Below are 16,840 nucleotides of genomic sequence, written 5' to 3' on the forward strand. Positions count from 1 at the left end.
GCTCTCCAGAAAAGGAAAACATCTTCCTGTACACTCTATGAACTGGGGAAGGGAGTGGAGGTAATGGTTGCTGTTTGTCTTTGTTCCTTTTAACATAAAAAATTCCAGCTATATGCCAGTAGGTATACCTGGCCTAAGCCTACTGCGTGAACTTTACAAATGAGAGAATGAAGAACTTTAAACTCCTCCATCTTTATTTAATTATGTTTTTAATGCATATTTTGTAACTTGCAGATTTTTAACAGATGTTTTGACAGCCTTTATTAACGGTCTTTTTGTCCACATTCAAATTTCCCCCAAAGAACAATGACATTCTAAAGGGCTTCTGGTAGCAGTCCAAGACATACACTTAAAATTAAAATTTCCTCCAAGTTCAATCTGCTTTTCTGGTTTGAGTGCATCTAGTTATTCATTTATTTCCAGATGTTGATCAGCTGAACTTTTGGAGATTGGTAACTAAAAGATTCCAGGTAAGGTGAAATTAAGAAGAAAATTAACCTATAGGCTGCAAATACATCACTATCTTCCTGTGTGGTCATGGAGATCCTGACAGTATTTACTAAACAATGGACTTTGCTCTAAAATGATCCTGGTTGACCGATTCCCAACTTCCTCAAAAAAAGAGAAAAGCTTCCAGTGTTAGATTAGCATTTTGTCTCTTCCAGGAAGGCATTTAATATATGCAAGATAAGCAAAAAAAGAACAGGAACCAGGTGGAAGTCTAGCACACTGGCTCATTTTAAGAGCTGTAACAAAATGATCATAAAGTTGTTGCTGCTACATATTTTGTGTATAAAAAACAGACCTCCCCAGCATTTACATTTCCCACTGCAGCTCCATTTTGAAAAAGTTAAGTAATTACCTCTTTATATTATTCTGCATTTACAGACAGTCCATGTGCAGTGCAAACTCAGCAAGCTCAGAATCCAGTGACTTTTTTTGTTGTTGTCCCTTATTAAATTATTTCACCTTTCATCCAAGTTTCTTAAAGTGCCTTACAGACATGAAGACTCTATTATTAACCTTCAGTGAGATCAAAAGCCTCTTTTGCCATTGAATCTAACCAAAGTGTTCTGGACCCTAATTAAGTCTCGTGGTAAGGTTGCATTGCATTTTAAAGCTGAAAGACTTGGAGGTAGAGTGGTAAACTGGCTTAAACTCAAACACACAAAAATCTTGTGGCAAGGCCACAAGCAGTCAGGGTGCCAGCCAGCAGACCTAGGAAAGAGCTCCACTTCTACCACTGTTCACAGTGGTGTAATTAACACTCTGTATATAGTGACTTAAATTTATTTACACACCAATTATGGCCGTAAGATCCACTGACTGTCAAACTGGAAATGGGACAGGGGGACTCAAAAGTACCTACACCGCTCAATCCATCTGCATTGTGTGAGAGAGATGGAGGGTATTTGCTGAGTATGACAAAGCTGAAGGGATTCTCCCAGACCACTGGAAAGGAAATAAACTTCAGGTTTGATTGCTCTTCTCTTATTCTTTTTTCTCTTTCTTTTCCTTGTTTCCCCCTTTCTTTTCTTCCTTGTTTTTTTCCAATTTATTTAATTTTTAATCTGAGTGTCTGTGTGCTCACTTATTAAGCTGGCTCAGTAGAGAGTGATAGAGATATCAGGCCTAAAAAGTCATAGACAGATGAGAAGTTCTCAAAGTTACATTAATGATATCTTAAATTATGTATCTCTAAAGCCAAACAAGCCAGGCAATGTTATTCTCTTCAATTTTTTTTTCCTAATGTTTGCAAAAACAAGAACCAAACCTGACTTAGCTTATTTTCTTGTTCAGTACCATACAGTGAATTAAGTCACAGGCTAAATCACAGAAGGTTTGAGAATAAAGAGATTTTCAGATGGCAGAGTTCTTACTTTGAAAGGAACTTTTTTTGCATATATCCTCAGAGTTTCTAGTTCTATTTTACTGTCATTATAAAATGATGAAGGAATAAGAAAACAAAGGAAAAATGGCAAGATTTAATATGTAATCTTCACGAACAGGGTATCATGCAGGAAAAGCTCAACCCTGATCTCACGCCTAAATCAATAAAACTATGGATTTTAAAACAAGAAAAAACAATTTCCGTCGGGGTAATGTTGCTGCTTTTCATCTGAGACATAGTAATTAACTAGGTATTCACTTTTTGCATAAGGTGATCGACAAATAGAAGGTGCAAGTTTAAGCAAAATAGCTCAACTAGCAAGAAATAACTCTCTAGCAGAGAGTTGACTCATTTAGATCAGGTGACTGCCTCCAAGGATTTGGTTAAAAAAAAAAACAAACAACTCACCCATAATTAGAAACTGTTTAAAAGCAATGGCTTGAAAACCAGCCATGGCCTTGTCCAATCTTACTCAAAACTCCTCTGGTTTTCTTTTACATTGCAAACTGCAAAAACAGATCAAAAGCTCTGAGAAGCTTTGAGTATTGCCTGAGTTAAAGTTTGCTTATAGGAGGTGTACTTAAATCAGTGCCTCTTGCCATTTCAACTTAGGGTTGTTTTCAGGTTTCATCAAAAGATGAATGTCTTCACCTTTTGATGAAACCTGAATGTAGAATGTAGATGTCCTCATTTACATCTCCCCTAAAATTGTGTACCAGATTTTTAAAAAATACTTTAAAACTTAAAAAATTGAATAAGGAGAGGCATGGAAAGATCTGTACAGTTCAAATAGTACTTTCCCTGAACCTGAACGATGATTCACGTGAAGACAGGATGCAGAGTGAAAACAAAGTCAGTATTTCCAAATAAATTTGGTATGCATTTACTCTCAAACTTTTTTTTTCTTCTCAGCCTAATCAAGTTAATTTCAAGCTATAACAAGCTGAGCAGAATAAAGAACTACTTAAAATATGGTATCATCATTCACAGTAGTCTTTTAGCAAAGTTTGTTAAATTACATAAATTATGTAGTATATCACACAGTAACATTGTTCTGTAGACAAAACCTGAAAACTAAACAAGTTGACTGAGTTTAAATATATAAAATACCTTATGTGCATTCTTGATTTTGAAAGCAGAGGCTCTAAAGAGAATTCTAACTTCCCTTTGCCCCTCCCAAGCAACCAAAAAAACCCTGTAAGTTATCTTCCACGTAGTTTCAGTTTAATAATAAAAGCAAGCTGCTTATAGTGAAATAAAATCAAGAAATAAGGAATTTTCTTTTCTACATCATCTCCTGGAGCCACATGACTCAATAAAAATCTCTTTTTAGAGATTAGAAGTTTTCTACTTCTCAGGGCTGCAGAAAATTTCTTTGATGGAAGGCAAGTTCAGAAGAAGGAAACCTTGTCTCTGTTTTTTAAACAGAAAATCCAGAGTACAGATATTTTAAATAATTTTTCTTCAAAATGTGACCCTTAAATATATACAGACAAACCCCCAAATAAATAGAACCTTATATCTATGCATTTTTATGATTTCTGTGTGAAATTATTTTGATTATTTGGATCACAATCTTCAAAACCTTGTGAGGTGGAACAAGTGCTTAAAAGAAATACTAGTTTTCTGCTCCTGGATAAAAAAGTCACTGTCACTGTATATTTCTTCAGCCTGTAGGCAATACAGCACAATACTGAACCATAATTTAAGATAGGCATCTAGGTTTGGCAGCATTTTATCCCTGTTTTTTGTCATACCCACATTGCTGGGAAGGCAACAGAGAATGCATGGAGAGCATGCCTTGCTGCTGGGGTGTGGATCATTTATTTCAATGTGCATCATTTATTTCAATGATTCCCGAGAACTGGCTACAGGCAGAGATACATGCATTCACTAAGGGATTTTTCCTAGCACACTTTGTCCAGCTCTTACCTGTTTCTTCTGGGTTTGATCCAAAACCAATAAAGCACACTGGAGGTTTTCAATTCAATTCAAAGGACTTTGAATCAGGCCATTTACTCTGTTTGCAACAAGAATCTTCAGAACACAACAGAGACCGCAGGACCCTGCATTTAGGCCTGAGTCAAGCCAGTGCACTTCATGATGGAGGAAAAGGGGTGGACTTACTTTTTTTTGTTGGTGTTTTGTTTGTTGGGATTTTTTGTTTCATTTACAAGACTCTTTGTCTGAGATGGGGCCAGTTTTCCTTTCCAGCTCCTCCCTTTTTCTCCCTGGCAAAGGGCAAGCCTGCCTGAGCAGGAGAACGCCGGCCAAGAGCCTGCGCTCGCAGTGGCCAGGCCCCTTGCAGGCTCGGTGACAGATAATGCCGAGCCATGTCTCCGTGTGCCTGTCCTCGCCCCCCGGCTGCCAGCGCTCCTCCCGGGCAGGCCTGGCCCGTCTCCATGGTGACTGCGGGCCCGGCTGGCTGCGCTGGCCCTGCCGCCCGCCCGCCTCTGCTCTCCCGTGGAAGGAATCGCAGCGCGGCCCCTCCGCTTGCTGCTCAGAACGGCTCGGTGCAGGCCAGGCAGGCTCACGAGAGAAATTACACTGTGATGATTAAATGAAAACATGGCTTTAAGGAGAAGGCAACAGAAAAGCAGTGCCTGGAGTGTGGCTTTCTTTGATGGAAGAGGAGGGAGATGGCTGGCTGGGCATGCAGCCCCTTCTGTCCCTGTTATTGCTGGGTACAGCGAGCAATGGTGGGCAGAGAGGCAGACCAGGGAGCTGCTTCTGTGCTCAAGGCTAGACCCTGCCTGGGGAGGAACAAAGAAAGAACACAGCTGCTGCTGTGGTGAGGAGCAGGCCATGCACAGCTCAAGGGTGCCCCAGGCTCTTGCTCTCTCACATGGACACAGCCAGGCAGGGATGTGCGCAGCTATTTCACCGTGAATTAAGTGCATGGGCTTTTCATTGCCGTTTTTCAGGAAGAAGTGTAAATCAAACTGAATGAGAGGAAATTGCCAGTCACTTACTCTGTTGTTAGCACCAGAGATAAGCATGTTGGCCGGCCCAAAACTGGGAAGTGTTGGTGCACTTGATACAGGGCCCTGCAGCAGGCTGGAGGCGGCACATCTGTGTCGATGTGGTGCTGTTTTTCTACCAAACACACTTGGAACTTGGGTGTAACGCTGGGAAATGGCTGGTGTTCTGTTCCCAGAGTTGTGCTAATCATCCTCCACAGCCCCATGGCCTCCACTAGCTCTGGCTCCCCATGCTGCACTCCCCCACATGGGATGGGCATGCCCTTTTGCTGGCAGCCAGAAAAGCAGGATATGCTACTGAGAGGTGCTGCAAACCACCCACCCAAAGTATTGCTAGGTCTCTCTAGTAACTGGATTTTATCTCCTTTTTTGAGTTAGCTAGTAGTGTGGGGATAGAAGAAGCTGTTGCTTTTGCACAACTTTTAGCAACTCTGAAACATTTGCCTTTCCTACAGCCCCTGCTCACAAAGAAGTGCAGCCAAGGAGCACTACAAGAAGTGCTAGGAAAAGGAGGTACATCTGTAAAAGTCAGAGGAAGCCTCTAAGTGTGGGGAAAGGAAGATCATTTGTTCATCTCTTTTACAGGAATCAGTGTGGCCCTTAAGTTGAACAGCTAATGGAAGAGGTGGAAGGTGAGCTAGGTAGCTGGAGGTACAGCTAGGAAAATATAGCCTCAACTGATTGGATTCAGTAGATTTAGAGAATCAGTGTTCCTCCACCTTAAGGCAGCATCTAATAGAATTTCTGTGCACTGACCTTATAGAGTCTTCTGCAGGAACTCCTAAAGCATCAGCCAAAAACCCACTGCTAGGAGTAAAACTTTGTAATTGTCTAGTGCCTCATGAGCACTAGAGTAGGAGATATAGAGTAGGCAGACAAAAGAGTCTGACATCTTAACATACAGATTTCCTGACTTTAAGGGGTGCCTCTGTAGAGACTTGGCGCCTGGCCACTGAAGCACACTTCCCTAAGGGAATAACATATCCCACCTCAAGAAGGTATTATAATGCCCAATATACAGCCCCATCTGGCAGCACCCCTCAGTATTCAGGTGAGAATGGCCAGTGCTGTGAATTAGGTCCCTGCAACATCTTGTAGGCTTTTATCTGGAAATTACCCACTGGAGGAGTTTGAGAAGGCAGAGAGCACCTATTCAGTTCAAATTCAGTCAAAGCATTTGGATTTTACTTGGTTCGAATTCTACGTGGAGAAGGAAAAAAATAAGGCAGAAAACGCAGGGAGATAGAAAAAGGAAAAAAACCCTACAAATACATTAATGATGTATTTGTACAAATACATTAATCCTAAATTGAGAGCTGATGTGCTGTTGAAGCAACACATGTGTTCCAAAAACCAATTAGTCAGGTTGGAAATATTTTCCCACAAACTACTGAGAAGCACTCGGTGCTTCTCTTCAATGACAGTTGCACATCAACAGCAACGTTTTAGTCCTTGTCCAGGCAGTATAGAAAAGAAACACCAAATTACCAAAACAACCACCCCATGACTCCAATCAAAACAAACAAACAAAAAACAAAAACGTGGGTTGCAGATTAGCTCTCCGTCGACATAGAAGATGATTTTGGGATTTTCCACTATGCCATAACTCTAAACAACTGATCTGTTTTTTAACTCAGCATTGCAAAATACCCTCACAAAAGTCTCAGTGATTTACAGCTGCAAAAAGGATTTAAGGGAAATCTTTACACAGTTCAAACACTCCAATCATTACTGTTTCTTTTAGCATTTTGAGTGGTTTTCCTTATGAAAACAAACTCTGAAAAGAGAAAAAACCCAAACAGATTAAATGACTAAGAAGTTAACTCAAGGTAATGTACATATTTTCACTGAAAAGCACCTGCTGCAGGGTATCTTATTGCAAGGTGGGCATTGATGCATCCTTCCATTCAGAAGTAGCTCCCACCATGGCCCCAGCAAGGATCATCACTGAGGCAGGGAAAAGTAGGCCTGATGTAGCTTTTCAAATTGATGCTGCTTGTGGAGAGGAACAAACAGCTTGTCTCCAACTGAGGGGCTGACTCTCCTCATTTATTCATGGCCAGCCCCCTGCCTGGATGGAAATAAAAATGTTTCAAAGATGACTGTGTGGGGGAGCTGGAGGACAGCTTGGAGGCACACTGAGGTTAGCACATTAATTTTTTATCTCTGGAGACTGGGTATCCAATTATGCTTAGAGTACACAAACAACTTTGGCTGGTCTCTCCACTAGAGATTTATCCACATAATAAAATCTGTGATGGAACTGGGCACAACAGGCTGATGCCATGAAATAGTGTACACAGGTGGTTTTGCAGGGCAGATGCTTAAGCTAGCAGAGGGGCAGGAGGGCACAGGAATGCATTTTCCTTAACTACATGTATTGCACAATGGATCAACCTGCACTCAGCACAATGTACTTCATTTAGGCCTGTCACTGGCCAGAGTGCTTGTGGGCATAAGATGCTGTTCAGTTGCTGCTCCTGCACAGCCGCCTGCAATCAACATTTCACACAGCAAAATGCCACTGAGAACTCTTCTCCTTTAAAGGAGAGGAAGTTTTTCTCCATGTAGACACACTATCCTATTCTCCCAGGAATTAAGAAAGAGCATTTATACTAGTACACTCATTCACAGAGACATTTCAATAGATAGAAGTCTAATGTAATTCCTATATCAGAAGTGCCTCAAAATTTGTGAGCACCAGCTGCCCCCAGAGCTGGCCTGTACCCATGGAGAGAGATGGAATAAAACAGCAGGTGTTTTGTGGCAGGCTTGGATGCACCCTGGGCTCACAAATCTCACGGTCTCGGTGCCAACATGTAGAGGAAAAGCCAGCAGAGAAAAAGTCTGAAAATGGTGTGGAATCATTTATTTTTTCAGTGGAGTTGAGGAAAAGGGGGGTTGACTTTTTAAAGGGTTTTCTATAATTTCCTTTTCACAGTTCAATACTCAGGTAACAAAATCAGAGAGTAGGTCAGAAATAAATGCTTGTATAGGCAGAGGCAAGACTAGACACCAAGGGAGGGCTGTTTATTTGTGTCAAAAGGCTAGATAAAGCATAAAAAGCAAGCCACTAAAGCTCAAACAAATCAACAGGTGTTGACTGTTGAACTATCTTTCAAGTTGCAACAGGTAATCTATATGTGAGAAAGAACAGAAGGAGACAGAGATGTAAAGAGATGTAAACAGACAAACCTTCTACACAGTCGAGGACAGTGAGATGTGCCAAGGAGGTGAGATGTGGGACTTGGGCCAGTCCCAGTTCTTTGATGCTCACCTATTCAATGGGTCTCAGTTTTAGGTAGGTTCCTCCTATCTACATCTCTTTTCCAATCTCTGGATAATTTTCTGACCTCCTCAAATTGGTCTGTGTATGAAATAGAGGGGACTGAATATGCAGAAAGACAAGAGGCTTTCAGGTCTTGATCTGGCAGCAGTTAGGGCACCAACAGTTGAATCCTGCAGAAGCCCTGCTCCCTCCTGCATCACCAAGGCTGCTGTTACTGCAGGTTGTGCAAGGAGTGGAAGCTGTAGAGGAGACGAGGGTCCAGAGGAAGGAAGTTCATGCAGCAGCCACCCTCCTGAACTTTACTGACCTGGTGCTCACCTCCCAGGGCACAACGAATTCCAAAGGGCCGCTTTGATTTGCCCTGCCTCTTCTAAATCTGCCTGCTCGTATCTCTGACACACTGCTCGGCAAATAACCAGATCCTACTCTACACCATATCTCTGGTCCTCCTGCTCAGTGGGTTGTGGATTAGCTGTTTGGATTAACATCCCCCTGCCTTCCCTCCCTCCCCCTACCCCACCCCCCAAGCCCACGCAGAGAGGACTCTTGAAGCTCGAGACCTACGATGCCGCAGACCTGTCAAATCTAATTCATAACACATGCCTAGCAGTTCTTAGGGGAGAGGAAGGATCTGATGCTCTGGCTCCCCACCATCCCCCTGTACAAAGGGACCATTTAATGACTGCACATTAGCAATGTGGACAATTAGCATTCACATGGAAGATAAATGGCAGCATAAATTAAATATTGCCAAGTGGAAGAGCAAAGATGCAAGATCTGAGCTCAAGGCTCTAAACAAACAAACAGGCAAAAAGGGAACAAGCAGCCACTGTGACAGCTCAGCCATTTGGGACAGTTACCTTCCAGCATCTGGGATTTTCCCCAAGGCTGATCTGCACATTTGCATGGCTGCTGCCCATAGCTCACTGGCTCCTGGCTGGTTATGCTTTCCACTCAGGAATCTGGGCATCAGAGAGGTTTATCCCAATGGTTCTAAATTTCTGCCCGCTTGTGGATCTGTGCATCAGCAGCTTCCCTTTGCCACATGCTCTGGGGGAACACAAGGCCAAGCAGCTCTCATGCTACTCTTTCCCACAGTGTAGAATGCACCTTTTTAGGCCAAAGTCAGCTGCTCCTAACCTTACCATAGCTCTTCTAGTTAACTTCTATCATTTCCTAAGCACCAGACACAAGGACTGAGACCCCCTGGCACCTATGTCAAGCTGAATTCAGGGTGTAGGACACTACCTTTCTTTTTTTGGGCATCTATTGCAAGACCATTATCAATATTAATTCAGTACAGATTTGCAATATTCCTCTCAGGTATGTAACTATTAGTGACTACTCCAGGCACAGGAAATAAACAACCAACCAACGAAAAATACTCCCAAAACAGATGTAAATGTTAAGTAAACAAAAGCTACTGGGTGAACACTGACATTCTCCTGCCTGCCCAAGCAGTCACTCTTAGTGCACTGACAGCTCAAGTTTATCAACAGCTGGAGGAGTCAAAATTACTTTTACTGTGAATCTACCAAACATGTGAATAACTAAAAGGTAGAGCATAAAAGTGACAGAAACATAGAGCTTGCCAAATGGGATCACACTAAACAGTCCTTCAAGCTCAGACAGTGGCTAGTAGCAGATGCTTTGGAGGAAGGAAGCCCCCTCCCACACTTCCCTGGGGACAATTATCAATTATGCCACTTAGAAAAAAAATGTTTTCCTACTTCCATATTTCTTGCAGTTCTTAAGGTATTAGAAAGTGTTTCCCTGCATATTTTTCCCTTTAAGCATTTTATTGCTTTATTACTTTGAACGAAAATAACACAGATCATATGCTGATCCAAAAGAACTTTTTGAAAGTGAACAAAGCTATCTACACAAATCCCAAGGTCACAGCAAACATCACATAGTATGTAAAACTGAGAAACAGGGGATTGGAGACTTGCAAAAATCAGTAATAGAACACAGCATCCTTGACTTCCTGTTCTGTGCCTAAGGAGAACAGAAGGGACAAACAGGGTCATGGACCTTATGCTCAGTGTGAGCATATGTGACTCATCACAGAAAGATTTGGACCACTTAGATCTCTTTCAGCGTTGTACCAGTGTGGGAAATTGAGGCACATTCTCCTTTCACATTCCTGCTCTCCTTGCAGACCAGTTCTGATGTGTTTTCATAGCTTTTATCAAACCATAACTAAGGAGCAGCTTTTGGCAAAGTGGAGGGTAAGCTGTTTATGCAGCAGGTGAAGGTATAAGGGAGAAAGGTGGTTATTTTCATACTGAAAAACTGAGACATTGACAAATATCTCTTATTTAAAGGCAAAACAAAGGCAGTCCCCTGAAATGACTGGATGTGTATTTCTTCAGCATCCTTACTAAGAACCTCTGGGAGGCTGCTTGATGATGGGCAGCTCGGCCATCTCTTCTTTTCCCCCCTCTCCTTGCCACCTCCTCCCCACAGGAGCAGTAATGGAAAAGTGACTTGCTGCAGAGATAATGCTGGGTTTGAAATGAATTCCTGACTAGCTGAGCCAGCACCCGTGTGAGCTGTGGCTGATTAGCTCCAAGCATCCACGTCCCAATCACTCACAACTGAGCCAGGCAATAACATCAGCCTCCCCAAGGCAAAGACAGGGTGGAGATAACACCCCTGAGAAGGATCTCAAAGGCAAAGGGAAGATCCTACTCACGTTTGTGGTTTTCATTTCGGTGCACGGGGGAAGAGCGGGTCTCCTGCTCACGGGCTTCATCGCCCTCTTCGCTGGCGAGGTGGGTGTGAGCATAGTGGTAGCTCAGCCCAGGCCTGTTCTTGTAACGCTTGCCACAGACTGCATGGGAAGGAGATATGAGGGAGGGGAGGAGAGAATGGAAACATCAGTGTGACCTACAACCACAGCAGCATCCTCTCAAATAATGCTCCCTTTCCCCTGAGAACAGCACCATGCGCTCCATGCACCTGCCCAAAACCCTTCCAGCTGGCACTGGTGAAAGGTGACAGAGGCAGCCCTGCAGCTGCAGGTCTCCAAACAAGCTTTCTTCCCACCATGCTGCCAGCGGTCCTTCTCACAGGCTAGGCAAATGCATTTGGTCCCTGCAGATCACAGAGCCCTAATCCTCTCTGCTAAGATTACTAACAAGACTGCACATAAAATTAAATGAAATGCCAGTTCCAGTGGTGGTGCAGCACAATGCACAGCAATGGGAACAAGACCGAGAAGAAACGACATTATTTTCTTCATTACTGATCTCTGAAAAAAGGAAACAGCTGTGATTTTTTAAAGGCTTTCTCTAAGAGAATAAATAGCTTTATTCACAGATTCCCAGTTAAGATAAGGAGATGGAAATCATCCACAGATTCTTGCTAAAAAAAACATGTGGTAGTGATACTTATTTGCCCAGATAAACTCCAATGAACAATGCAATATATGACAGAGAATACTGCTTCTGAACTTTCATTTATTTTAGGATTAAGTCAACAGATATTAAGGACAGAATCAAACAGCTTGGGGTGATGAAAGGTCTACACTTTCACAGGGAGCTTAGCAAGGGCAGGCAACATCATAAGATTCATTAGATATGAATTGATTTTCTATAAAGTTTTATGAATTGATTTTATATAAATTTTTTAATTCATGTTATCGTCTCAAAAATTATCACTTTCCATCTTCAAAGCATTTTGTGAATGTTTATTTTCTTTTATACAGCTATTTGTCTACCAAATACAAATATTGCCATTTTAAAAGACTAGAAAACAAAGACAAAAAGTTTAGTGCCTTTCTTGCAATTTTTTCCTCCCAGAGACATTTTCAGTCACCTTAATTAACCTCAGGGATTTCACACAGGAATAAATGTCATGTCCAGCAGTCTGTCCTGCATTGTGACCATCCACTCCTAAAAGCTTAAGTTGGCCCCAATATGTATCCTGCAAGATATATAGATACTTACTTTCCATTCTCCAGACACCTGAGTCTGGGAATGTCAAAGACTCCACAAATAAATTTTTAAAAAATAAAAAAAAAACCCAAAAAAACAAACAAACAACCACCCTCATCCCCTCATCCCATTTATTCATTTACATATACATAAAATTTAAAATTTTATTCCTTTCTGCTACTACTCAGAAAACACTAACGGATGTTCCACCTTTTGGAACAGATCATAAAAAACTGTAAATAAAAACTTATTACAATAATATATTTCATTCTTAATCTCTTCTGATTTACAAGCTCCCTCAAGGAAAATGCTTTTCTTTATTAGAAACATGTAAAACAAGCTCATGGTACATATGAGTGATCTGGAATATTAGTTACTTTTTCCCAGTTATCTTCATCGTGCAAGGTGATGATCACAGAATCATCAAAACAAGACAGAAGTTTCTTGGAAGTTCAATATGTCCTGTCCTCAGTCACAGATTTTTTTAAGTCTTTGAATGGCCTTGATTTAGAAATGAGACCTACTGCAGGAGGGAAGAGGGAATATTGAGAGAACTAAAATACTCATATAGATATGCACATCCATTCTTTGAAGCATCTGCCTTCATTTTTCATATGTAAACCTAACACAATTGCCAGACATTTTGAAGAACTAGACTGTTGTTAGATGCATGCTCTCCCCAAAGCATCAGTTCAGACTCCCTCTTCTAGTACCATCCTTGTTTTCTTCCAGTGCATTCTGGAGAGGGAAACTACTTCTCCTTCTCTGTGGTCCTGCAGGGCAAAGGACAAGCAGTGGAACAGATGCTGAACAAGAGTCAAAACAAGAAGATATCAGCAGTTCTGTGTGACTTTCCTCATATTTGGAATAGTGGAAAAGCATAACACTTAAGTAATCATCAACCCAGAAAGAGCTCACTGCTTAAATTCTTTTATAATGGTAACCTCCTCTAATTACATAAATGTTGCAGCTTTACTTAGAATGGAGAAAGAGATTTACATTTCTAGCAGATTGACCATCTGCTAGATGAGCTGGATCAGCTCATCAAGTATCCTACTCTATCCCACTTACTTTTATGTGCTTGAAGAAGAATGTTAAAAAAAAATTCTATTGCTATGAATTACCAATACTGCTCAAAGACTTCTGTCAAATTATTTCCAGGACACTATCAGGTGATCAGTGCACAAAAGGAGACTTGCATTCCTTGCAGAAAGTCCCAAAATGATGGTGTTTACTCCATTCCTTACAGGATCCTGCAGGGATTTTAGCTATGGCGTTAAGGATGACATAGGAAATCAGATGGGTCTGGAGACTCATCCTTCTTCAGCAAAAAAGTATCAGCTCACCAGGAAAAAGCAAGTATCAATATAAGCTGAGTCAGTAGTAATTCTGCAGCTGAGTCGTTTCCATTGTGAGGACTTACAGGTGGCCTTCAAGGGTGACAGCAATCTCTGACATGCCTTGTGAGAAATTGATTTGAAGGACTTCATACCCAAAACTGAGGCAAATAAATTTGGTTTACATTGTCTCAGCAGATCCTTTGTAGGACCAAAGACGTGCAGTTGCAGCAGCCTTTGTTCTTGGTGTCTAGATTTTTCCATTTTTTCAAATTCACTTTGTGTGATAAAAGAGTCCAAAGCAATGCCATGAATTGAAACTGCAGAGATTTCATGTTCCTCAAACAAATCAGACTTTTGCAGAGGGAAAAGGGTCATGATATTAGTCAGGCAAAAGAACCATTGGCTGCAGTGAGACTTTGCTAGAATGGAAGCTAAATCAAAATTTCATGGATTCTTCAACAGATTGAATCTTCCTGAATTCACCCAAATCTCTTATTTTCCAGGTAAGAGCACATTTTATTAATCTACTGTATCACTGTGCTAAGAAGTAGTTTCTATAAAAGGGTGATCATTAATAAACACTTAGCTCTTATATAACTCTTCCCACTGCAGACTGGCTTTTCAAACATTAATTAATCTTCCTCCACATTCCTGAGTGGGAAATACTATTCTCATTTCAGTTCTGAAAAAAGAGAACCGCAGAGGGGCTGAGTTGCCCACACAGTGATCTTTTTTCATTACCAGGACTGGAATCCATGAGTTCCAGCATCCACACCAGTGCTTACACCACATCTTTCTCATTCTTAGAGCTGACAAAAGCATAATGAGAACTGGTTCTCCCAGTCTGAGATGCATGCTGTTGATTAGTTTTTAACACTATGCAGCTCACACATAGCAAGCGAGAGTGTGCCTTTCATAAACTTTGTCCAGTGGCCTTCCTTTCAGCAGCTTTGACTTTTTTATCTTCAATTTCCCTTGCTGGATAGGCTCATCATCCTTGCATGTGGTAGATTTCATCCTGAATCTCAACACTGGGAAGTTGACTTGATCTTTAATTAGGTGGCCAAGCTCAATAAAAACAGTGGGAGTTTATAAAACATAACCCACTCCAAATCCTCCTGCATCCAAAGGATATATTGTTGCTATGAGCTGATGTGAATGCTGCCTTAGGAACAAGCTGGGTAAGTAAGCAGCAATTCAGCAGTGCAGACCAAATGTCACAAATGGGGAAGAGGGAGAGATTTTTTTATGAGGCCACCAAACATTCTCCTATGATAAACCTTACTTCCCTTCAAATTTGAAGACTGATATTAAGATGTTACACAACTACATTATGGTGGGGGGAAACAGTATAATTGCAAGCATTGAGTGTTTCACAAAAGAGACCTCTCTTCTATGTTCTGGACTGAAGCACCCTGCAATTCTTTGGATAAGCAAATTATCTCTCTGTTTATATTTCTCAATGATTAAAATTAATATAAAATACTTCCCCTGTTAAAAAGGGGATTTGAAACCTATGACTTAAAAGATTTCCTCATCAAATATCTAATGGCTGTGTTGCTGTCATTTTGAAATAGTTACACATTTGGTCCTTGGCAGCCTGTGAGCTGTGTTCCAGCCAGCTCTCCACATACATTTTGCACAATCTGTCACCAGTATGAGACAGAAGGAAACAATCCATGTTTCCAGTGGAAACAGGAAACTGGAGGAGTACATGCTGGGGTTTTTTTGGGTTGGTTTTTTTTTTTTGGTCACTGAATTTTGTCCCCCTCATTGTCTTTCTTTGCTTTTCTCTGTTGCCTACTGTTCCTTGTTCTCAGGTGTACTATGTCAAATACTAAATCTTGAGTTAATTTCTGGCAGGCAGCCATTCCTCAGAGTTATCTTCCTGTCCTACCATTCACTCCACTCAAAAAAAAAAAAAAAAAAAAAAAGACAAAAAAATCCCCCTGTCCTTGTTTTGCACTGGTTTGGTAATGTATTCTCTCCTGTTACAGTTGTGTACAAACTCTGGCACATTTAGAGATCTCAAACATTAACAATGCATTTTGACCTCCACTGATACAAAGACTTCACATTCATCCCTCTTTGCTCAGTACTATACACACTATAACATAGTCACACTGTACACCTGTAGTATGAGAGCAGCTATTTAGCATTCCCATTCCATAGGGAATTTTCTGCAGGTAGAATAGGGAGGTAAATAGTCCTTGTTTCAGTGTCCCCAGAGGACAAGTCCCAGAATCTACCTGCTGTATTAAGATCACAGTAACTCTGTACCCCAGTTCAAACCCCAAAACATGTGCAGCTCAACAATACAGCTGTGCACATTTCAATAAATGGGTTGCAAGCCAGAGCAAAGGAGAAAACAAATATCCTACATGAGCAGAAAATGTTCAACAGCCAGAGTCAATTCTGTTTCCCTTTTACCACGTGCTCTATTCAACATCTATGTTAGTCAGTATTTTTTTTTTTTAATGTCCTTACCTATCTAATCTTGTCTTTTCTACTAATAATGTATTCAAAGGATGCCAAGAATAGCAGATATGGTGGGAGAGTTGTTTGTTGAGTACATCTGAACAAGCATCTTATTCTAGATCTTACTGCTTATCTATTTAGGGATTCACCAGAAGGGATAATACCAGGAGATGATTACTGAATAACCTGTTAGGTCAGCCATCTCTGTGCCTCTCATGGATATATAACAGAGCAAGTTTCTTAAATCCAGTTTGTAAAAGTAATTGTAAGTACAAGTAAATCTATCAACCACTCATATTCAGAAATGCATCTTTCCTCAGAACAGCACGTTTAACTTCATTCTGGCCAATATTACTTTAAAAAGTACTTTGGAGTTTTTCCACATGAAAGAAACAAGCTTAGTAGAAGAGCTGAAGAAAGCACAGTTGAAAGAAGCCCCAGTAACTGTTTGCAGACATAGAAGACATTGTTATTTTCCCTCAAGAACAGTACAAGGACTGCTAGTCTTGGACTTCAGCAGAGAGAACGTAGGTAAATAACTAGAGAAACCTTAAGTTCTTGAGGAAAGAATCAGCTTCTACAAAATACTACAAGATCAGTGTCTCTGGGTACATACAATGCTGTGTTAGTCACTGATCCATCAAAAATCCTAGGAAGGTTTCAGTCAATGCTCATTTTGCACAAGGAATGGATCTGAATGTACAGTTCAGTCTCAGAAGGACTACAAAAAAAAAAGGATATAAGTTGCTATGCTAAAATAGGAGTTTATATGGGAATAAAACTAAAAGGAGATGAGGACATACTGGTAAAAGGAAAAGAAATAATTTCTTTAAGAGGTGGGCAAGGGAATTCTTCCATAGACAAAGGAACAGAAAACAAAGGTGGAAGTATGTACATAGTCCCATGTCTCCATGGGAACT

General features: G+C 41.0%; 1 protein-coding gene across 3 annotated transcripts in view; it reads right to left on the minus strand.

Moving 5' to 3' along the window:
• Nucleotides 1-16,840, minus strand: part of DPF3 (double PHD fingers 3) — a 167,812-nt gene that overhangs the window by 42,309 nt on the left and 108,663 nt on the right. For all 3 annotated transcript variants that reach the window (XR_009114554.1, XR_009114555.1, XM_058025627.1), the window contains one exon: nt 10,860-10,997. Coding sequence is in view for 1 of the 3 variants with exons in the window: in XM_058025627.1 (XP_057881610.1) it covers nt 10,860-10,997 (138 nt within the window). In the remaining 2 variants the exon portion in view is untranslated. The remainder of the gene's footprint in view (nt 1-10,859; nt 10,998-16,840) is intronic.

This window comes from Melospiza georgiana, chromosome 6 (genome assembly GCF_028018845.1).
Source record: "Melospiza georgiana isolate bMelGeo1 chromosome 6, bMelGeo1.pri, whole genome shotgun sequence".
Taxonomy (NCBI): domain Eukaryota; kingdom Metazoa; phylum Chordata; class Aves; order Passeriformes; family Passerellidae; genus Melospiza; species Melospiza georgiana.